The following is a 24,229-nucleotide window of genomic DNA, read 5'->3' as shown; positions in this document are numbered from 1 at the left end:
AAAAAAAAAAAAAAAACCTTTCACCCTTTTTGAAAAATATTTTTCCACAGTAGCAATGTACTAATTTTCCTCTTTTTTTTTGTTTTTTTTCTACATATAATTGCAAGTGCGTCACTTTGGCCAATTATTATTTTTTTTTTTAATTCTGCCAGCTGCTGCAACGTGCAATTTGAGAATTATTGCACTTAATTCTATTAATCTGTGGTGTGGGTCCGGCAGATACATACACCTAGCATGTACATATGAAGGCCAAACAGGTATGTATATACATGTGTAAGTTTGATCTTGATTTAAATCTTTAAATCAACGTTTTCCAGATGCTCACTTGTACATACATACATTCGTATACAAACACCTAATATGTAAAATTCGTTTGTCACTTTAATTTTGGGGTAAATTTTTTTTTTTTTTTTTTTTTTTGTTTTGGAAAACATGAAAAGCCATAAGTTTTTTTTAATGCCATTGAACATTTCTGACATTACAACTTGCTTTTTTTTGGAAACAAAAGAAAATGATTAAGGCGGGTGTGGGGGAATAGTATACAAAGCTGGATCCAACAAGTTACATCATACCTTTTATGCTTCTTAACTATCTATATATCCTTTTTTCTGCTTTTTCTGGAAAAATGAAATGCGGGAAAAGCGCTAAATAAGCTTGGGAGATTTTATCTTTTTCTCCTAAGGAAGCTTTACTACTCAGCCTGTGGGTAGGAGGCGTGGCTTCGTGCGTGTTTTGTAATACTAGGTAATGTGCTACATAGAAGGGGAAAAGCCTTTCTGTCGCTGTTCTGGAAAAAGGGTTCATTTAATATAGTACATTTTTACCAAACAGATGTGGCAGAAAAATGGAAGCCAAAACTGGTCAGCAAAATTAATACTATGGAGGGATGGGTTCTTTTTTACTAAAGTGATTCTACAATTTAGCTCATGCGTGCCTCTAATATATTTTCTCTTACTGCGTACTTCTCGCGCCTCCTTTTTTCAGGAGCCTCCAAGCGACGATTCGCTGGAAGCACATCGAACCGACCAGGCAAACGCGCAAACGCACGTAGGTGCGTACGTGCATAGATTATGCGCACATAGGCTTTCGATGCATTGTTCTGTATTTGCACCGCCTTTTCAGTCCCCCTTTTTTTCGCGCTACAATTCGTGGCTGATAAGATATTTTTCTCCTTAGATAAAACGAAAGGGGAAAAAAAAAAAAAAAAGCAGTAATATAAGCAAAAAAGCTTCATTTAGTAGATCACCTTTTTCGCACGTGCACATGTCCCAACAATCTGAAGTACATGACTTCAAGCGCATGCACGGTAGAGTATATTTGTATCATCATCCCCATAACGCGCTTACTAAAAGGTATATGCATATGTGCACATAAAAAGCATACACGCATAAAGGCTTGTTATTTTTACCCTCACGCGCTTCCTTATAGCTTCTTCCTAGGTGCTCTCTTCGCAAAGGTTTCCACCGGGGGAGACCGAATCGAGCGCGTGATCGAGATTAAGGCAGGGTGAAAAAAAAATATATTCTGAAAAAAGGGAAAGAAAAGCAGATTCCCCTGTTCCCTATTTGGCATACTCCTCCTACTCCCTGTTTGCAGAAAGCCAAAAAAAAAAAAAAAAAAAAAAAGAAATAGAAAAGAAAAGCAATACAATGCAATGATGATAAAGTACATATGTTTACAGCATATGTGCGCCTTATTGTGCATTTTTGGAGTTATTTGGATCTCTATTTTTTTTGTGAATAAATGGATACCTTCCCCCGATTCGAGCTTCCTTTTAGTTTATTATTATTATTTTTTTTGTGGCTATTTTTTCCGTAAGCCAAAAGGAAGGACATTGCACAACAGAGGATTGTGTATCCCACTTGGGAGCTTTTTCGACAGTGCAACTGGTTCCATTGGCGTAATCCTCCTCGGGGGAACTACCTCCATTTGGTGAATTCCCCACGACGAAACAGCCTCCGTTTGGCGAATCCCGAACAAAGCGCCCCCCATGAAGTAGTGCCCCTGTGCACATGTGCGTCTGAATTTTTCCATTAAGGCGAACGCATATAGGGGGAGTTTAAGGTGAACACATATTGGGGGAGGTCATACACGAAAATGTTATGTTTGGATAAAGAGGATGAGATAAAATTTTCCAAAAAAGTCTACGCGCCGCGAAATAAGCAGGGGGGGAGCAAACGCCCCATTAGTGGGGGTGCAGTGGACAAGAGGGTGCACCTCCGCAATGGTCAACATGGGCAACATGGGCAAAATGGCCCAAGTGATCCCAGTGGCCTGAGTGGCCCAAATAACACGCTGCTCACCGGAAACGCACCGAACAGCAGCACCGACGAAACATTCACTGATGAAGTAATTTACATAAACACCAGCTCGTGCAACTCCTTCGTCTTTATAATCACGAAAATTTGCTTCTATGTGTTTGACAATTACGATTTTTCCTTCGTTACTTTATACGCTTTAAAATATGACAATGTTGAAAAGTACGGGTACCACAACAAGGTGGTTTTGTCGCCCATTGACAACACTATATATATAGTCAGCACAAATTTGAAATATGTGTATGCGTACAATATAGCGAACAAGAAGGACGTTGTTATGTTGGATTATGAAAAGAATGCACACTCGATAAATATTTTGGAATATTCTGATGATGACTCGAGCGAAAATGAAAATGAATATTATGCTTACATCACTTATATTAAGAAAAAGTATAGGAGAAAAAAAATACATAAATATGTGTGTATAAAACTGTTGACCGTTCTGTACCTCCCCATTCCCTCCAATTGCTTGATGATAACGAAAAATAACATTTTATTTTTTTCATACAACACGGATGAAATATTTATTTCGGAAAATGTGAAATCTGTCTTGGCTGCCACTTCGCGTCAGACCAGGGCGCCGCCTCGAAGGAGCGTTATTCCCAACGAGGGAAAAAATGACACAAATAACAAGAAATTGCTTCCAAACGGAAACAAGGGTGACAGTAACAATAGTGTTAACAAGGTTGTTATTAACACACAGATTGTAAGCCTTAAGGGAATTTATTTTAGGAGAAGAGTAAGGGGGGGCAAAAGATTGGCAAGAACAACTAAAGAGGAAAATAATAAAATATGCAGAGGGAACCAAACCCGTGCAGATACGGAACACATTTTGAGTCTGCTCGAACGAATTAAGGAAAAACAAAAATTGAAAAAAAAAACTGGTCTTGTGTATTATTCCCCCAAAAAAGGGTGGAAAGTTCGGGTGCGCGTGGGGAAATTTCCCGCCCTTCAACATGTGGAGGCGTACTGCGACCAACTGAGACGCGGCTTGCTTCCATCACGCGGGGGTGACACGGTAAAACGGAAGAGGGAAAAAAGAAGGAGCAACAATAATGCCAATCGAAGCGGTGATGGCAATCGAAGTGGTGATGTCAATCGAAGCGGTGATGTCAATCGAAGCGGTGATGCCAATCGAAGCGGTGATGCCAATCGCAGCGGTGATGCCAATCGCAGCGGTGATGGCAGTACCAGTCGGACGAAGCGCCAGTCGGGCTGGAAGACCTGCAGACCCACCTACCTGCACAGCGCCAACCGAGAAAACAACCTGTACAAGTTCATAAAGAGTAAAAAAGTCGGCATAACGAATAAGCACATGAGAAGAATCGCCAAAGAAGGAATAGTAAAGGTAGAATTTAGCGAGCATAATGATTATGTGTTACTACTGAGTCACGAGGGAGATTTTTACATTTTCTCATTTTTTCGTCGTTTTTTCAATGTTCCGAAAAGTGAGTCCTGTTACCATTCTGGGAGGAAAGTCCACACGGGGCATTTCAAAGGGGAGAAAGTGGCAAGCAGAGAAGGTCCAAAAATGCAAAAAAAAAAAAGGCAGGAACGGAGGGAGCAAAGAAGTAGTCCTAACCCGTGCACAAGTGCTAAATATGACAAAGGAGATGCCACTCACAATGGAGATGTAACAATCCCCCATAATGAAATCCAATGCAGCGATAACGATGTAAGGAAGAAAAAACCTAAACCAGTGATTGGCATTTACGTGGGTTCCTCTATAATAGACGTAAGCATGAACATTTACAGAAAAATGATCCTAGTGATAACTCAAAATTTGATCATAAAAGCATATGGGACTTATCCATACGTGTGCAAACATACATTCCAAAAGAGCATATTTACAATAGACACATTTAATGCGTGGAGCAATTCATACCATTACTACAACTTCGTGCTGTGGAACAAGCAACATAATTTTTTTCTCATTTCTGTAAATCAAAACAGTTATTACATTTTTAACACGAATGGAACTTTGTATTATTCGATGAAACAGGACTCTTCCTCCCATGATGGATCAAACGAAAATATGGACTACCTAAAAAATAATCATCAGGATGGTTCTCCTCATCGAAATGATGATAAAGGGAGAGATTCTTCACCTCCACCTGGGGTAGCCTCTCCAGATTGTGTTCCTCCCAAGGGAAGAGCAAAACATAGAAGATCCTCATTCTGCAGCAATCGATTAGTCAACCGTAAAAAGAATAGCATAAAACACGCACATGTAAACATATCCTTTGTCTTTAATGATTTCAAACTGTTTCATGCCAATGGGAAGGACGAAAGGAACCACTACATCAAAGTAAAAAATGTTTTGTACCTAAATGACATATATAGTAATAGCAAAACATTCCACTATAATAGTAATTACTACACAAATGAGAAAAGTCAGAGGGTATATATTGGATTAAATAACATTGTCATGTTCGATACGAACATTAATAATTTTAATTTGAGTAATCACGAGAAGAATGTACTGAACATAAAGGAAATTATAACTCCTTTTAAGTACGTGAAGAAGTGCTACTCAAACTTTAGCAACACGTATATGCTAATAATTTTTAAGTCAATCTGCATTTACAGCTTTCAAAAAAAAGCCTTTTCATATTTTGTTGATGATTATCTCAAGTTTTTTTTTCATAACTATCCTACAGGATGGTTGTTTGATGATATTTTTTTTGTTACATGTTTGCACAATAAATATGATGAGAATAATTTTCGGCACTTCAAAAGGAAGGACGACTTGGGTGCAGGGAGGGGTAGCATATTTTTCAGGAGGGCCATGACTGGCGAGGGCAACATGAGCTTCGAGTTGTTTAGCATGGATTACGGGACTGCGGAGGTGCGAATCACGCGCGATGGGGGGGGAGAAGCAGGTGGAGAGGAAGGAGCAAACGGAGAGGATGAAGCAGATGGAGAGGAAGGAGCAAACGGGGAGGATGAAGCAAACGGAGAGGATGAAGCAAACGGAGAGGAAGAATCAAACGGAGAGGATGAAGCAAACGGAGAGGAAGAATCAAACGGAGAGGATGAAACAAACGAAGAGAGCGAATCGTTCGAGTCGATCGAATCAGACGGGTCATCCAGATCGTCCAAATCGAACGCGGAGGCAACCCCATCTCTAGGAGGTCCCCCGAGGGGCAAAGACATCCGCGAAAAAACGGAGATCCCCAAAGCGAACACAGATAGAGACCACCGCACTGTGGAGGAATCGAAGTTGCTAAACTATCTCTTCAACATCAACCATAACGAATCGGACATGTACTACAAATACTTTGAGGAGTATTTTAACACCAACAAGGGGAACATATACTCGAAGCCGTTCTCCGTGTTTTACAATAATTTCTTCCTCAAGGAAGATGAGAACGTGTTTTTAGGGGCTTATCTCATGGAAGAGCGCAGGGGGGAGGAGGAGGTAACTCTTCCCGGGGAGAACCCCCCCCAGGGAGAAGTACCCTCTGAAGATGGTGAAAAAGGGCCAAGTGATGAACAAAACCCACCCCATACTGCAGAACCATACAGTGATGAAAAAACACACCTTGCACATAACTACTACAGCGAGTTACAAAGGAAATTGAATGCTTACGCAGAATCGAGCGAAAACGTGGGTAACGTGGAAGATGGGCAGAATGTTAGCGAAAGGAAAAAGCACCGCAGCAGTGAAGACCAAAACGGGGAGAGCAGTTTTTCTTACGAAAGTAGCACTTCCCTACAGAGTGATGCAAGTGTGTCTGAAGGAGGAAGAAGAAGAAGTAATTCAAAAAAAACAAATGTTAAAGGAGATAGCTCCCATTATGGCGTCCCTCCTTATGATGATACATACAATGCTAAAGTGAAAACAAATCAAAAAAAAAAACGAGCAGGAGTACATAACCAAACTAACACGCTTGTATGAAGCAATTATTAGCAAAAATAATTTCTATTATATCATATACCTTTATAACATAAATAATGCCCTGAGGTTTAGCAACTACACGTTGTCTATAAAGCTGTTGTATAGGCCTATATTGACCCATGTTTACTACGACAAAAGTCACCTAGCGGAGGAGGACGACGGAGAGAGAATAGGGGAGACAAACAAACATTCCAACGAGTCAACCTCGGCGAATACATCCAGAATGAACCACATGATCAGCGAAAGGTTTTTAATAGTGCTGGACGCATTTTACAATTTATTGTGCTTTAAAATTAGTAAAGTAAAAAGCAAAGATGGAGATAAGCAGGAATATTTTCTAAAATCGGAAAACATTTTTATTTTGCCTCTAAATAGGGACAACAGATTTATTGAGCCACGGTGCTTCTATACACTGTTCGACATCTTCCATTATGTGTTTCTTAATTATGACAATTCTGTTCACTTTCTGCATATTTATGTAGACAGCAACAATTGTTACGATTTTGAATTTACTCGCACTTTCAGCACCAGAGTAGACTACCTTGAAATTGTAAAGGGGCAGAATTACTTGAATTACTACGCACTACCAACCCCAATAAAATATATGTGGCCCCTGCCAAGCTATTACACCTATTTGCTGTACTACTATGTGCTTTACGTATTGTATGGAATTAATCGGGCTTCTAAGAAGGAGAAGCGTGCAAATTTTACAAACGGACTCTCTGCAAGCACGAAGGGGGGAACGGTGAATGGTGAGAGGAACAACCAACGGGGGAGAAAAATAAATGCAAACAAGAAGACGCAGAATAAGGAAAATGCCCCAATGATAGGATCATTAAACGGGGCAGCAGAACCATCTGTGGGAAGTGCTAACCATTTTGAGAAATTGGAAAACTGTCAACCATGCGAGTGTTCAGTCGAAGCATCCTCTTTTGACTTTTTCACGCTGAGCCCATCGGAGGGGAGCAAACCAAACAAGAAGGGTAAATTATTTGAGAGCATTTTCAAGGATAAGCTAAATAAACACTCAGAAAATTATAAAAGCCTGGTTGGATTAAAAAAAAAGATGAATTGTGTAGACTTGAACCAATGGGAAGGATCCAAAAAGGAAGCGCTTTTTCACCTCAGCAATTTTAGACACCATATAAATAGTGCCCCTTTATGTAATAGGCCTATTTTGTGGGGAGACAAAGCGTACGAACAGTATGTGGAGAGGGACGCTCACTTGGGAAAAGCTGGCAAAACGTGCGAAGGGCGTTCCAGGGGGAAGGGGCATAGCACCTTGCTAGAAAATTTTATCCTTTCAGTAATTCCTCATATAGCACACCATGGAAACAAAATTGCAAATAAACTCAACAGGACGGTGCTGAAGTACAGTTTCTATTCCATTATTGAAGAGCTCGAGAATAAGGATAAATCTTGCTATGTCTACCTGAGTAGCAACAACAAGATGAGCGTAATAAGTGTGAGCAAGTGCCCCAACCAGTTTTGCCTCCTAAAAGAATTAAAAAATGTCGCTCTTTTTGGCAGCCACAGGTATGTCAATTGTCCGCTAGTGATTTATCGGCATGTAGGGTTATCCCGTTTTTCAGATGACCATAATTCCCACCTACATCACACGGTGCACCACATGGGATTGTGTATACACATCGTGTGCAACCAAATATGGAAGGGGGAAAAAAAAATGACGTTACCTATCAAGGGGGAGACAAACACATCACAGACAACAGGACAGGCGAAGTCGAAAAAAATTGCAAGAAGCAAACGGAACACAAATAATGCCAATTCGTTTCCATCCCCGTCGTCATATGACATAATAAGCTTCAAAATAAACAGCTACATTAACACAATTTTATTTAAATATTTCAAACTGTACAGTGACGCATACTCTTACAAGAATGGGAAGTATCAACCGGTGTATGACTCAAAATGGAGAAAAAAAAAACTTCGCGGAATCATCATTAACATTGTAACGAAATACGTCTCGTGGAATATCTTAGCTACCAACATTTTGGAAATCGTTTTGTATAAATCGCTTAACAAACTGAATGACCTCTATGTTGCCGCTTATAAAATTATTTATAACTATGTCACGAGGTTGAGTAATTCTCCATACTATGGCATCTTTACTCGAAAGGGCAGAGACGATACCATTTTGAATATATCCGCCGCGGTTTTATACTCCCTCTTTTTGTCCAGGCGGTACAGAGAGAGGAGCCCCACCAGCAGGTTAGAGGATGCCTTGTTTCGTCGAGTGTTTGGTGTGAACGATTCCAATCTGGGTGAAGAACCATATTTGCGTGAATATAAGACAGCAGCGGGGGGGACGAAGCGGAAAGATGGAGAGAAGAAAAACCGAGGGGAGGAAAAATCGAACAAAAAATTAAAGGAAAAATTCATTTCGTTTCTGAACGAAATGGGCGCAAGTGTGTCCCCCAGCGACACGCCCAAAATTGGCCTTCTCAAGGAAGGCGTAAAAGATGAGCGCGTTTACTGCGCGGTGCTGCATATGTTGAGGCTGAAAGGGGGGGCGGAAGCGTCCAGGGGAGAGTCCAGAGGAGCGACCAAAGTTGCTGCCCACGAGGGATCACCCCACGAATTGTGCAACAACGCGACGGACGGACAAATGCCCCCGTTCGACGTCCACACCGATTACGCATACAAAATAAACTGCAACGTGTACTACGCTGGCCTATACCTGCTGTGCGTGCTGAAGAAGAGGCACGTCTTCCACCTCATGATTCTCCTAAAAATATTGCGAAAGTTTTGCAAATTTCACATCGCAGAGGTTGTTATTAACATTATAAGGAAGATGGATCCCTACGTCAGCGCCATCCTGATGTATGCCCTCGGAAATTATATGCCTCACGATTTCATGCACCTTTGCTTACCCAACCAGAGGTACAACGTTTGCTCCCTATTCATTATTAATATACAGAACTATTTGGGGATATACAACGTTCGGAAATTTTATTGCATGTACTTTCTCTGTATGAGTCTCAGAAATAATATTAAGTATGCGGAGGGCCTGATCAATTTCATGTCCATACTGTTTTATACTCTGTTTGAAAATAAGGAGAGAGACTACCCAATTCATTGCAACTATTTTGGGCTGGAGGAAACAACAAAAAGAAAAATCATGGAGAACGCCTTAACAGGAACGAACAGCACTTGTACTAACCATGACAATTTTCTCTTTCTCCTTTTGTGCGCAAATGCTTTTAACTACATCAAATTGGGGAAAGCAGATGGGGTGAGTCTCTTCCAATTTTTGTTAGGAAGTACCTACACCGGTGATGCTATGCTGAGCAGAAGAAGCCGCACCCCACAGAGTGGCAGCCATAACCAGAACAATCATTATGTACACGATGAAGAGCCACTATACACAGAGGGAAGAAATAAATTTTCCCTGAAAATCAAAACCTTCGCTTTCAAAAAATTCCAAATGAACAAAATTGTCTGCGAGTTTTTTTACAACCAGGATGTGATAACCTTTTTGTTAAACAATATGGATTCGTTCGCTAAGCTGCATACGTGTAATTTCTCTATCTTGGGGCGCGCCCCCAATGAACGGGGACTCCGTGCTTCGGCGCCAGAAGACGAACAAAGTGTGGACCTCGCAGAAGTGGAAAACATCTACGTCAGGTTTATCCTGCTGGTACAAAACATCGTGTGCTACTACATTTACAACATGCTGTGGTTCGAACTCTACTACTTTGTGACGGGCCTAAAGGTGGACATTCTCTCCTTTTTCTCACATTCGTACTTTTTCAAGTCGAGTTTGTTCCAGAACGTGTTTTGGGGAATCTGCCCTGTTGACGTTTCTCTGCATGGATACACCGATTGGGAATTTCATTTTGTAAATTTAGACAACTCAGGAACGGTGCCACATGGTAATGAATCAACCCACGTGGGTAGCACCATATGGGAAAAACAGACGGGACCCGTTGAGCACAGCCACGCGGAAAAGCATCCTAGGCGAAAAGACAACAATGGGTATTGTAAAAATAGCAAAGGAAACAAGCGAAATGGCCCTAAGATGAACCCCCCCAGCAGTAGTAATAAAGACGGTCATGAGGCGGATCATCCCAGTGGGGAGAAACTCCAGGGAGACGATAATCGTGACGGTGACGGAAACGCTTCTCCACCCCAAAACATGTCGAGCACTTTCAAAGAGAACTATCAAGAATACACGAAATATATGAACCATATGAAAAAGCTGGGAGCAATTTTTGACAAAATGGAAAAAGAAAACCAAGTTATTAATAAATCTTTTTCACAGCAGGGATCACAGAAGTGCTTTCTCATCGACATATATAAATCGTTTAAGAGCCATTTTAATATAAGCTTCTGGAGGACGAAGAAGGGGGACCTCAAAAGGAAGGACACGTCCAGCGTGGGCGAAGAATACATGCGCAACATGTCCAAGACGGAAATAGAAAATGAAAAAAACAGATATCGCAGAAATTTATATTCATATAATATATACAATAAACTCACAAATTACACTTTTCTGGAAACGCATTTTGCCCCATCTGTTTATAAATATATACCTATTTACAACACGTTAAAATATTTATACTATTTTTTTCGTGTGTGTAATGTGAAGAATACGGAACATCCCAAGAGGTACTTAAAATATAAAATTAAGAAAAGAATTTACAATTATATTTGTTCCACTATTGTTGATCTTAAAGGGAAAGCTAAGTGGGATGATAAAAAAGTTGGACAGAAAAAAAAAAAAAAAAAATTTCATTTATTGAAACTTGCTGCATTCACAAAAATGACATTATCTGGTTTTTATTAAGAATTTTTTTATTGTTAAAATTGCCTATTCATGCTTTGGCGCTAACATTGTATTGCAAAAATTACGTGATGATGAATATTTTGATGAGCATTTTTCCCCACCTGTACCACATCATCAACTACATTTTAAATATGAATGGCACCCATTTTTTATATAAAAAAAGGGAAGAAAGTACGAAAAGGCAAAACGGCACCAACGCAAAACATGAAAAAAGTGAAAATGTTAATTTTGTCTTATCCAGTGAAGAATTTAATAGGAAGCTTTGCGAGTACTGTTATGAGCATATTCTCCACTACAAGCGGAAAAGCATAACGCCTTTTTCAAAGAAAATATGCCAAAAAATTTATGGAAAAAAAATCTGCGACGGGGAAGACATCTCCAGTATGTATGACCATTATATGTCATGCGAATGTTTGAACAATTTAGTTTTCTTGAGGAAGAAGCTATCTGATTTGAGAAGAAGCATATGAGTTAGGGGCCTTCACCCCTCCAGTGAGTATTTCGCGTTACGTAAAATTCCTTTTCCGCGTCGATTACATAATTGTTTGTGTGTGCGCCTCTCATGGGTGATACGCTTCCCCACGCGTTTGTCTATTTTTTTTGTCAACAGTGGCCTAAACGGTGTAGTAGTTGGCCCCCTTGCATTTACCACCCCACTTTTATTAGCAGCGGGGACCACTCCGATGTGGCTCCACTTGGTGCCCCTTTTTTTTTTGTTGTGCCGATAAACACTCCCCACCATATGATCACTCTGACCATGCGCTAACGGACAAAAAAAAAAAAAGCGTAATCTTTATTCCACCCCCCGTGCACTGTGCGGAAAGCTGCCCAAGTGGCATATTTTCATTTGTCACATTTGGGTCCCCCCAAAAAAGCATTAACCGCTACTCATATGAAAAGTTTTAAAACCCCATAGCCTTCTTTCGAATAAAAAGAAAATCATGAAGCTACCAAATGAATATATAAATGAATAAACACACCAGTGGGGTGTTGCCATAATGGCTGATTTTCTGTCCCCATCTTGGGACACGAAAAAGAAACGTACTGCCACGAAAGGGTGACGCTGCTGAAAAAAAAAAAAATTCCATTTTTTCAATGCGCCCATTCATGCGTAACGTTTTGTTATTATGTCACAAAAAAAAGGGCTCACTTATTTGGTGTTTTTTTTTTTTTTTCACGCCGCTTACGTGCCATTCATTCCATACTGCTGGGTCCACTCCTCATATTTCTTCAAATCGTCGACAGACAGCGACGGCTTCGCATTGGATATGGCTGTTTTGAAATCTTGCACGGATAGAGGCGGCAACAGTAATTCGTTTTCATTTAAACTCATTACGTTCTTTTCAACTTTGGTTGCGTCGGGATCTCCTGGGGAACAGGGAGTATAGAAAATTTTGCCATTCCTCTTTACTTGCTTAAAAAACTTCGAGAGGAGGCATTTCTTCACCGGCATGTAAATCGCATCTCTGCATATAATGTCGATATCAGCGCCTGTGTAATTTTCCGTTACAGTTGCAAAGTATTTAATGTCTTCTTTTCCTATGTTGCTTGGGCTACCACTGCCGCTTCCGCCAACATTTACGCTTTTGCCATCCGCTGGACCTTCACCGTTGGCACTATTCTCACTTCCGTTTATGTACTTCTCAAATATCTTCATCCTGGCGTACACATTTGGGAGAGGAATATATATTCTCTTTTCAAACCTCCGCCTGAAGCCACTGTCTAGGGACCACGGGGTGTTGGTCGCCCCCATGACGATGATATTATTTTTGTAATTATTTAAACCGCTCATGTTTATTAAAAACTCTGTCTTTATCCGCCTAGTTGATTCATTCTCTCCGTCTGTTCTGGACCCACACAAGGAATCAATTTCGTCAATAAAAATTATAGCAGGAGCATGTTCTTTGGCTGTATCGAATAGGCATTTAATATACTTTTCACTTTCTCCTTGATATTTACTTACCAAATCGGATGACGAGACGTTGAAAAAATTCATGTTGCATTCATTGGAGCAAGCTAACGCTAAGAAGGTTTTCCCAGTCCCTGGAGGTCCATATAGTAGGATACCCTTATATGGCAAAGCAGAAGAGTTAAACAGCTTTGGAAATTTCAAGGGGAAAATAATTGCTTCTTTCAGTATCTCTTTTGCTGTTTCTAATCCGCAAACATCTGACCACTTTACATTTTTATCTTTATTTAGAATAAACTCTTTGATTTGTTTTTTCATATTTTCTTTACTTTCTTCTGTGCTTCCTCCTCCCCCTCCTACCTTTTCCTTTGTCTCCATATTTTCCTTTTTGCTAATTATTTCCTTTAAATTCTCCGCCCTCGTCATGTAGATTTCCATTTTTTTTAAAATTAAATCTCTGATGTTTGAATTTTTTTCATACTTACAGAAGAAATTAAAATATTGCAAACTTTGTATGTACAAGTTCAGGGCAGCTTTGTAGTTTTTCTTTTCATCCTCTATGACAGCATCTTTGGCGAATTTAACAGCTTGGTTAATCGTTTCCTCCGAGTCCATCCTATTTACGTGCTGCTCCTCGGAGGGGGTTAAATGGTCGTTGCAAAGTTTAAGCGACGCGTAGATTTTATTATGAGCGATCTGTCAATAAATAGTACTTTACACATGACGAAGTGGGTCCTACTGTGTGATTTTAATTGCTACTTTTGGGGGGTTAACCAGGGGACGAAGAAATGGGTCTTAAAATTGGGTGAACGGGGTTGCCCTCTGAACAAAGCACACCCAGCAGTGTGAAGGAGCAAATCTAAAGGCACATGTACATTCACGCGGTTAATCACAAGTACACGTAATACCACGTGATAAATTACACTTGCAATGGTAAAAGCCGAACACGAAATGTATGTAGCAAATCAGTTATTAGCGCATTACCGTGAAGTGGAAAGGAAAAAAAAAAAAAAAAAAAAAAAAAAGAAACAATTGAGTCGAAGAAGCACACAACCCTGTGTCAGGAAAATTTCTTCCAAAGAATTGCCCCCAAACTTATGCGCATATTTTTCTTGTCAAAAAGGGAACAAACAAACGATTGTATCGCCTTGAATGGTAAGATGGATGCACTTTAAGAATCACCCGTTCGCGTATCTACCTATGAGAGTTAAAATTGTCGCTACAACGATTCATTTTAAAGCTGAGCGAGGAGGGGAAAATACGTACGGTGGGATATGCTTCCCTGAGTGTTACACATGCATGCATAGGTATATCTTGTTAATGTCAATTGCATCATGTGCGTGTAAAAACGCTGCGTCATTTTGCCCCCCGGTGGTAACAGTTTGTTCTGTTATTTTCTGCTCTTCTGTCCTTTTCGCGCTTTTGCGATTTTGTAACTTTGCACTTTTAAGTTGTGCACTTTTCAGTTTTGCGCTTTTCAGTTTTGCGCTTTTCAGTTTTGCACTTTTCAGTTTTGTACTTTTCAGTTTTTCATTTTCAACTTCGCATTTTTCTTTTTTACATGTTTTCCACCTCCGTGTCTGCGCAAGTTTACTCAGATTGAACTTTAAAACGTCCAACTCACCACTTTAAAATTGTGTGTTTGGCCACTGGGTCATTGCAGTTATTTTGCCTCTCCAAATAGGGAAAAAAAAAAAAAAAAAAAAAAAGCGGCAAACGCAGGATACTAAAACCAAAACAGCACATGAATATGAAACATTTTCCTTAAGGAAAAAAATTTACATAAATGGAACTTTCGCGGCGCGCCGCAATACTCGTTACACAGAAGGTAAATAACATGTCGGGGAAAAAAAGCAAAGCGCCACGTAACGTCAAAAGCAAACAGAAAAATTTTCTATAAAAAGCGAACATTTTTGAAGAACGCCTTTGTAACGAAAAAAAAAAAAATTATATAAAAAAGTCATAAAGCGGAAAGCATAAGCAAATAAACAGAACAAATTATACAATAAACGCAGAATAACTGATGAATAAATAACCCTGCTTTATGCGGGTATTTATTTATTTTTTCTTCCAGCCCTAGCATCATCCACAGGGGAATATTTTTGAAAGCACGCTAAACACGATGAGAAGAAACAGCTTATCCTGACCAGCGTCACTCCAAAGGGAACGAAGCGAACACGTGGAAAGCCATCATGTAGTATTACAAAGAGAAATACGCATAGATTACCACCTTTCCAGCGTCCCCCATTTTGTGTTTTACGCTCATATTTGTGCGGTCAGTACACTTGGTTTATGCCCATTTTTGAGGGCACTTCAACCACTGGTTTTTTTTCTTTTATCCACAAAATAGTCAAAAAATGAATGACCAGGAAGAAGAAGAAAAAAAAGGGGGGGGAGAAAAATCAGTAAAAAAGAGCATCGACATTCGTTTTGAAGGAGATGAAATGGACATTCCTGTTGAGAAGGCTGGTGGGGAGAAGCAAGACGCGCGAGCGAGGGGTGATTTCCACGTGAGCAGAGATAAGAACGGACATGTGAACACAAATGGAAGCACCCAGGTAAACCAAAGCATATCGAAAAAGAATGACACAAACGAGGCCAAGGAACAGTTGCTAATATTTAAAAACTACATGCAAAGGGAGGCAGGAAAGAGCAGCGAAGAGAGGAAAGAAGAACCCAGCAAAGAGAAAATTACCCCCCTAAAGGAACATCAACCCAGTAAAGAGCCAAACGGATCGACGAAGGAACAGCAAGCCAGTAAAGAGCTAAATGACTCGAATAAGGAACAGCAGAATGGCACAGATGAAGACGAGTTCGAAATCCCCATACACAGGAAAAAAAGGAATCATCGCACTGGTTTTTTAAGTGAAGGCTTTTTTAAAAATAAAGATTATGAAGAGGAGGAGCAGCAGGAGGAAAACAAAAGATTGCACATATTGGACATTTTCAATTATCATGATTTCCCTGCAAATTTATTTGAGAGAAAAAAAACGAAAACAAAAAATAAGGAAAAAAAATTTGTCATCGAGTTTGTAGATACATATAATGACGATTTTGTAAAAAAAAACATTAACAACAAACTTATATTTGAGTCTATAGGGGTATGTAAAGGAATTTCCTTTTTGCACATAAACAAAAATATCAATGTAAACTGCCTAGGGTCCAAAGACAACAATGCTTTTTATTTTTACAAAATGATACCATTCGATAAGATTTTCTCCAAGGATACCATGAACAAAATATTAAGTAGCAAAAGTTCGCCTCCCAAAGATGAGGATACAAGACAGCAGAGTAATAGGAAAGGACAACAAGCGAAGAGCGATTTGGAGAGAGCACACAAAAATGAGGAAAGTAATCCTCTTTGGAAAAATTATAACATGATAAAAAATTACCTTTTTAATAAAAAAAGAAAAAAAAACCTTGTACAACGATTTATATTTATCCCCCTATGAAAAAAATTTAAAATCAAGTATATGTATAGGGACGCATATATACTCCAAAGAAAGGGCCGTGAAAAAATGTTTCGGGTTGCTAATAGAGCAAAACGTATACTCCGCTGATCAACCCCAGGATGAAAATTCATCAGTCAATAAAAATTTGGAAAATTTATACTTTGATTTTCCATTTTATAGAAACCAAATAAGCTTCAAACCTATTTACTATCCGTATAAGAATATCCCCATTGTGAGCCACTCATTTGAGAGTTATTTTAAAAATATCCAGTGGGAAAAAATGAACAAGTTGAGGGATGCTCAGTTTTATTACGACGTAAAAAACAGCTTCTTCAATTTTTCAAGGGACGTTTATTTGACGACCAAGGGGGCCATTAGGCACTTCGATTCGCCCAAGTAAGGAGAAAAAAGAGAGACGCCAAGAGGCAGAGAGAGCGTTCCTCTTTTGGGGTTCATACGTGCGTAAACGTGTTTTACGTTACATCGGACTGGTTATCCACTCGTTTACGTGACAAGCTGCTTAAAATACAAATGCCCTTTTTTAAAATATACATCCACCACCATTACCCTCCCGCAGGGACTTCATCCTCCAAACCGCCAACCGAATGAAGGACATCAACTTCCAAATGAAGAAGATTTGCGAAAGGTCGTATTACATAGTGCACGATTCCGTAATGAGACTCAGCAAGGTCTCCAAAAGTTCTTAAAACAAAAAGACGCGGAGATGGCCACCGATGCGTGCATGTGCATAGTGTTTTGCTGTACATACCAACACACGCAATTCTGTTTTTCTTTTTTTTTTTTTGTGTGAATTCCCTTTCCGCCGTTATCCACAAAGTGGGGAAAGGGGGAAAACGATGGCGTGTGCAAATTTGACATTTTGCTCTTTCCCATTCATCAATTTTTTAAACGAAAATTTAATAACTCTTATTTTTTTTTGAATTCTTTTACAATTACGTTTAACAAAAAAAAAAAAAAAAAAAACGGATTAGCCTTCTCCTGTTTTGCGACAAAACGGGTATACATACGTACGTACAAAAATATAAATACACTGAACGGTGGGGAGTAAACCTTTAAATGGGCCAAAAAAATAAAATGGATCCATTACATGATCCCTTAGTTGCAGCGCGTTAATTATAAAAGGCATAAAAAAAAAAGAGAAAAAAATCTTCTCACAAGTTGGTCACCGTTTGAGCAGGACTGTATATATGTCTCCTTTAGAAACGTATTTTTCCCCACTTGGCCAAACATTTTATAATGAACACGTAAGGGCTAAAAAAATTTCCAATAATTTTCCAACCTTTTTCGAGTAAATTTCCAAAAAATTGGAAAAAGAGGGCTAGGTCGAATGTGCTATCATTATGCCAACATAACGTGAGGAAATAACTCCTCCATGGTGATAAATAGATCGAAAAAATTGACCAAACTGGATAACATATAACTGCCTATATTATATTAAGTAGGCACGTAAAGAATGAACCAAACCACGACGGGGAATCTTTTTCCCTATAGCGTTGGATGAATCTCGGCTACATTGCTTCTGCAATTTTCTGCATTTTTCTGCAATTTTCTGCAATTTTCTGCAATTTTCTGCACTTTTTCTGTATTTTTCCGTTTTTTTTTTTTTCCACATCACATAAAATTGCCATTTTGGGCCCTTTCAATTGGAAAAAAAAAAAAAAAGGCAACGGGAATAGACCCGAATCGATTTCTTCTTCCACCTTGCAAAGCAGATAGTACAAAAAAGTTACGCATTAAAATGAAAGAAAAAGGTTCGGAGGTTTTTCTACATCGGCGCGTACTTCGGGAAAAATTTTTTTTTTTGGCGCATATACGTCAGTCCTACTTACAAATGAGTGGATAGTTTATCAAGAAAGTGTATATAAAATTACATATATATTTGGCTATGTGAGCATTTAGGTGCATATGCCATATGCTGCATATGTATATATTATATACCCCCATGTTTTTCTTCCCTCCATTAGCCATAAGGTTCATGGCACTCTTCTGCGCAGGGTGCGATAAATAAATATTTGTGGGCTGCCTCACCAGAAAAATGCATATAAATATATATATAATATAATGCAATATAGTAACGCGTTATATTTTTTCTTTCTATGTTTATGCTGTTCTTGTGGCTTTCCTTTTTCATCGCCAATACCAGCGCAGTTGCGTAGTTACTCGCAAGCGTTCCTGCGTTGTTACCTTTACATCTTTTTTTTTAAACCATTTTTTAAATCAGTTGAGCGGAACGTACAACTGGAAAAAGCAGATGCGTTTAAAAGCTATGGAAACGAAACTTTGCGCGCAAGGAGAACTTCTTCCCCGCGGGTTCGCTTTTTCCACAGGAAAAAAAAAATATAAACTTATGTAAGCGCAAATATATATATGTATATATATGCATATACATGCTTATGCCTGCGTATAGGCTGAATGTTTGCCTACCCTCGTAGCATGGCATAAAGGGTTGCTTTACGAAGTGAGGCAGAAAAAGCCGCGACGAAGCAGTTACGGTGAAGAAGTCGCGGCGAAGCAGTTACGGCGAAGAAGTCGCGGCGAAGCAGTTGCGACGAAGCGGGCGCAACGAAGCGGTTGCCAACATCGTGACAGGCGAGGCCCAGAACGGCGCTACAAAGCTGCACTAAAGCGCATAGCACACGCGCATGAAAATAGCACGCCACGGCCACCACATACAGTTTTGAATAGGCATTATGTAATGACCCTTTTAGCTGACGAACATGTTCTCGTCGCTCCACCATCTGCTTCTTTGCCCATGCACCAGTCAGAGCGACTACTAACTGGTAAGCACTTGCGAATTCAAAGGAAGAGGAGCGAATTACCCACGTTTTGTGAAAACTTCACAAAATAAGGAGCGCCAAAAAAAAAAAAAAAGGAAGAAAGAAAGAGAGAGAAACATACATTAAGAGAGGGGCACACCGAAAAAAGGTTAGCACCTAAACGTAGGCACAACACAATATGTATAAAAAAGTCCACGATATGGACAAAAGAAAAGAGAGAAAAAAACAGCAGAAGGATGTAAGAAGTTACGACTTCAAGAAAACGGGAAAGATCTTCAAATACAAGAAGAACGATTTAAAGAAAAGGAGCTTCGGCCTCAATAAAGACTGGAAAAATAAAATTAACAATACGTACGGAAGAGAGGAAAAAAAAGGAAGCAGAAGACAATTTAATAGTAACAACCATGAAACGGGTAATTATTCCAGTGGAGGGTTGAGGAACTCCACCCCTTCTATGAATAATAGAAAACCTGCATGTGATTTTGAGAACCAGATGGACGCTGTTGTGGAAAATAAAATTAGCTTAAAAAAAACGGATGAACATTTTATAGTCAACCTGAAGAAGATGTACAATGCAAACCACTCCTGGTTCTCCCTGAAAAAAAACCTGGAATATATTGTATCGAAATATGTTTTGAAAAAAAAAAAAAAACCAAAATACGATGATATAAATTTCTATTTGAAGAAGATGCGGAGGAGGCGGAAAAAAAAGGAGAAGTCGACAGAAATTGAGGAAGAAACTCTTGTTCATGAGAACGACGAGCAGAAGTACCACCAACCGGCAAGGACTCAACAAAAATTGCTTTTTCTAAACTCGGAGGATATAATCTTCCAGCTTGATGAGGAGACCAAAGAAATTGTACTAAACAACAAAATATGGAAAAGTAAAATAAAGCAGCTATTAAAAAAGAAAATATCCGCTTGTGAGGAAAGGAATAATGTTGCTAGTCCAAATGAGGATGATTTTACGGAGAAGTCCTGGACGATCGATTACTACGATATTCCAGTTTGTCTGCGGAAGCTGTACGAACTTGGAAACGAGTACAGGGATAGCAGCAACTATGGTGTTGGCGCGAATAATGCCAATAGTGGCGGCAGCCCTAGCAATCACTACCACCGAGGGAGCAAAATGATGCTGAAACTGCTGCTAAAGAGGAAGGTAAGCATGAGCAGTGTGTACAACTTGCTTTACGACATTGGCATAAATTTAATGTGCGAATATTACAAAATTTACGTGGAAAAATATTCAGAAGATGAAGAAAAGATCCATCTCGAAATTATAAACAACAAGAGCAATATATTCAGCGATCGAATTAATAACATGGTTGTGTTGTTTAAGAAAAATCCACTAGTATACATTCTGTATGTAAAAATTTTGCTAGATTATTATAAAATGAGGGAAGATATATTCATAAGGAAATCCATTTTGGAGTGTTTAAAACATGTGTTCATGTTCATTCTTCCAAATGATAGCTTAGAATCTTTGGAAGGAAATAACAGAGAGGTTATTAATTATATTTTAAATGTTTTATTTAACCGATTCAACTTTAAAGAATATAATTTCTCATCCTTCTATTTCTTCCTGAATTCGTTACTGTACGTATACGCCCTTGAAATTTTCACGAAGAAACTATTCCTACAGTACATTTTNATTTTGAAGAATGCAGTATACAGCTCAATACCGAGTATCTTCTTCGTGTCAGTAAACAATATAAAAGAATTTTGTTTAAAAAAAAAAGAGAATAAATTTGCAAATCTGAACATCCTTCTTGAGGGGTACTTATCAATTAAAAAGGGAAATCCACTGCTTCTAAACACCCTCAAATATATAATAACCATAGAACGTATGCAACACTATATCGTTTTTTACATGTTCGAACAATTATTATGCAACTTAAGATCCTGTGTTGAGCATATTGTGGAGTCCTTAAAAAATGGAGACAAGGAGAATTTTTTAAATAAAAAGTTGAAGAACGAAATTGTCAACATGAACAGGTCATTGTTCATTCTATACAAAATTAAGAGTAACTCTTTTAATGACGTCACAGAAAATATCATCTATTTTACGACCTACATTTTTGAGATGTTTTCGAAGAATGTTTTCGAACTTTTCGATAAGAGAAATATCCTTCTCAAAGAATGGAGCATAGAAAAAATGAGCTACATTAAATATACCCCTATGGAAGTGGAAAATTGCGAAAGTGGGAAAGCGCCAAAGGATGACTTGAGGTGTGCTGCTGATGGGAACCTGGGGGATAACCAATCAGTGTATGGGATTTGCCAGGTTCCCCCCCCCAACTTATCTAGAAGGAGCCAACCAGAAATGGCTCCAACGAATGGCGAATTCTCCACGAAGGAGGAAGAGTCCAATTGGAGCAATGGAAGCACGACGAAGCTTGTGGGTGTGCCTAGCAACAGCCAGTCAGTGCCCAGCGATAATTCCTCGGCCATCGGGGCTAGTACTAGAGAGACGAACGTGATTAGTGGAGAGGAATTCCGGGAAGGCAGTGAAGAGCCCCTTGGAGAAGGGGACAACAAAGTCGGGAAGGAGGTCCAAAGGGGAGTGCAAAATGGTGCCCCCAATAGAGCCCAAAATGGTGCCCAGAATGGTGCCCAAAATGGTACCCAAACGGGAGCCCCCAATAGGCACTCCCGCGGAAGCAAACACCTTGACCGTCATAAAAAAATGGCGGACGACTGCACCTTCCACGAGCACTGCCTGTACGGATACCTGAGCAAAACTACCCTGAAGGTGCTCTCCAGTATCCTTGTGAACAACATCTACTTCATCATTTACAACAGGTGCATTATGTTGAAAAGTCAGAACAGCACCGTAGGAGGGATCGAGAAGGCAGCAGAGGAGAAGTACCTGCACAGCTTAAACATTCTCTCCTTGTTAAAAATAATAAAAAGTGTGGAGTCCTACAAAATAAAAATTAATTTCCTCATCATCATGTTCCTGCTTCTGTATTCATCAAATCAAATAGACGATAATATCTACTGCTATTTTTATAGCATCTTAAGAAATATAAATTATTATGAAAGTGATCACACGTATAATTTCTTTGGACTGCTAACAGTACTAATACTTACGGACAGAAATTTAATCAGAAATGTTAGCTTTATAAAACGAATTTTTCAACATAGCATTCATGCAAAGGAACCATGGACCCATTTATTCTCCCTCATGATGATACGTTATTTAGTTTTAAAAAAAAACATCCTCATGAAATTTTTGTTTAATGATGAAAATAGTTTATATACACAAAACTTGGATAATGTCAAGAATGCCTACATGATAAAGTTTAACAAATATCACAAAGGGGAAAAAAATCTAATCGTCAATGATAAAGTGTTCCTTTACAATAAGTCAATAAATAATCCTCTGGATGCAAATTCTATACTAACCCATTTTTATGAGTTTTACACATTTTTCTTCCCTACTGAATGACAATTTTAAGAATGTCCTTTTTGAATTTAGAAACATAACAATTTTTAATTATAATTTTATTCAGATGAACAGATTTAGTGTGCACAAAAATAGCTTAACAAATAATGGGTTCCTGCGTAATAGATTCCTTTTGGGCGATCCAGGAAAGAGAAGCGGACCAATCGCTAACGGCACTATCGCGAATGGCAGCATGGTTAGTGAGGACAAACCAGACTCGAATGAGGGTGGTTCCTTTGAAAATCCCCCCTCTGAAGGGAAAAACCCAGAAGAGAAGGCTCCTCTTCATAACGCCGGAGATGGAAAGGGCAATGGCGACGATGATAATGACGATATAGTAATTAACGTCAAGACCAATTGGATGTGGAGGAGGAATAAACAAATGAGTGGTGCTACGAACGGTTTAGCCCCCACCGTGCCGGCTCCGATCCCCCCTCCACCAAGCATGAACGAAACGACGATTAACAACAAAGATGGTAATATGTCCCAATTCACCGCAAAGCAGAGCCATCCAGAACCACCACCCCCACCACCAAGCATAAACGAAACGACGAATAACAACAAAGCTGGCAATTGGTCCCAATTCACCGCGAAGCAACGCCATCCAGAACCACCACCACCACCACCAAGCATAAACGAAACGACGAATAACAACAAAGCTGGTAATTGGTCCCAATTCACCGCGATGCAGCGCCCCCCAGAACCACCCCCCAGTTTACATGATTCGTCTTTTGGCTATCCATATATGTACCGCTACGAAACGAAGGACGTCATTAACATCCTGGATAAGCTATCAGTAGAATACAGAAGCGCCCAAGAACAAGTGAACATGCTCAATATTTTTAACAATTTTATTCACGACGCTTGCATCAACGAGAAAAGAGAAAAAAACGATCAAATGAAAACGCCGGAAATGTTTAAATTAATGAAGAACCCATACCAGAAATATTTTTACGATATTCTGAACGTATATAATAACAATAGTTTTAAAAAATTTAAGGATAAGTATCAAATTAGAAGAAAGAAGCACGTCGATGATGTGAGTGGTGCTCGGGGAACGTCCGAAGATGACGATGATGCCACGGGGTCAGTCCTGGATGAAGAACGGGAGGAAGACGAATTCCTGGATGATTACATAAACAAAAATTTTGACGTAGGCAAAGACCTAGACGATGATGCATTTTTTTCTTATCAGATGACAAAAAAAATAAAAAAAAGGGAAAATAGTGAACAAGATAATTTTTCGAAGGACAAAAATTTAAAGAATATTTCCAAAAACAAAAGGAAGCAACAAGCTGACGCTCCTGCGGATGACGTGATGGAATTTTCAGATTTCGCCAAGCTAAAAAGGAAGAAGAAGAAAAAGGGCGAATAAGTTAATTGCCCCACGTCAGGCGTGCTCCTCTCATTTGTCCAACATCTGCTTACGTGTGTAACACCATTTACCTACGTATGCACACATGAGCCCCCATCCCTGTGTGCCTTTTTTCCCGAAATGGTAGATTAAACGGGGAATGCTCTTTACCCGCCTCCAACGGGTGGATCCTTTCTTTGGTAAATTTGTTGGCACTTCGTTTTTCGCCACGTGTGTCGCGC

At 39.4% G+C, this 24,229-nt stretch overlaps 4 protein-coding genes across 4 annotated transcripts; 3 read left to right on the top strand and 1 right to left on the bottom strand.

Annotated features, from left to right (window-relative positions):
• Window positions 1–2,097: 2,097 nt before the first annotated feature.
• Window positions 2,098–11,026, top strand: PCYB_125770 (hypothetical protein; the record flags this gene model as incomplete). The annotated part of the gene is made up of 2 exons (XM_004223910.1): window positions 2,098–6,049; window positions 6,222–11,026. 2 exons carry the CDS (start codon window positions 2,098–2,100, stop codon window positions 11,024–11,026), a joined length of 8,757 nt encoding a protein of 2,918 aa, XP_004223958.1.
• An 877-nt stretch (window positions 11,027–11,903) lies between these two features.
• PCYB_125760 (ATPase) lies at window positions 11,904–13,550 on the bottom strand (the record flags this gene model as incomplete). Its single annotated transcript, XM_004223909.1, has 2 exons — window positions 11,904–11,973; window positions 12,214–13,550. 2 exons carry the CDS (start codon window positions 13,548–13,550, stop codon window positions 11,904–11,906), a joined length of 1,407 nt encoding a protein of 468 aa, XP_004223957.1.
• A 1,742-nt stretch (window positions 13,551–15,292) lies between these two features.
• Window positions 15,293–17,094, top strand: PCYB_125750 (hypothetical protein; the record flags this gene model as incomplete). The annotated part of the gene is made up of 3 exons (XM_004223908.1): window positions 15,293–16,286; window positions 16,417–16,783; window positions 16,965–17,094. 3 exons carry the CDS (start codon window positions 15,293–15,295, stop codon window positions 17,092–17,094), a joined length of 1,491 nt encoding a protein of 496 aa, XP_004223956.1.
• A 2,269-nt stretch (window positions 17,095–19,363) lies between these two features.
• PCYB_125740 (hypothetical protein) lies at window positions 19,364–24,008 on the top strand (the record flags this gene model as incomplete). The annotated part of the gene is made up of 4 exons (XM_004223907.1): window positions 19,364–19,536; window positions 19,651–22,636; window positions 22,827–23,109; window positions 23,335–24,008. 2 exons carry the CDS (start codon window positions 19,364–19,366, stop codon window positions 22,634–22,636), a joined length of 3,159 nt encoding a protein of 1,052 aa, XP_004223955.1. The 3' UTR covers window positions 22,827–23,109; window positions 23,335–24,008.
• Between the last annotated feature and the right edge of the window lie 221 nt (window positions 24,009–24,229).

This window comes from Plasmodium cynomolgi, chromosome 12 (genome assembly GCF_000321355.1).
Source record: "Plasmodium cynomolgi strain B DNA, chromosome 12, whole genome shotgun sequence".
In the NCBI taxonomy this organism is placed as follows: domain Eukaryota; phylum Apicomplexa; class Aconoidasida; order Haemosporida; family Plasmodiidae; genus Plasmodium; species Plasmodium cynomolgi.
Note: the sequence above shows the minus strand (reverse complement) of the source record. Positions and strands in the feature narration are given on the sequence as shown.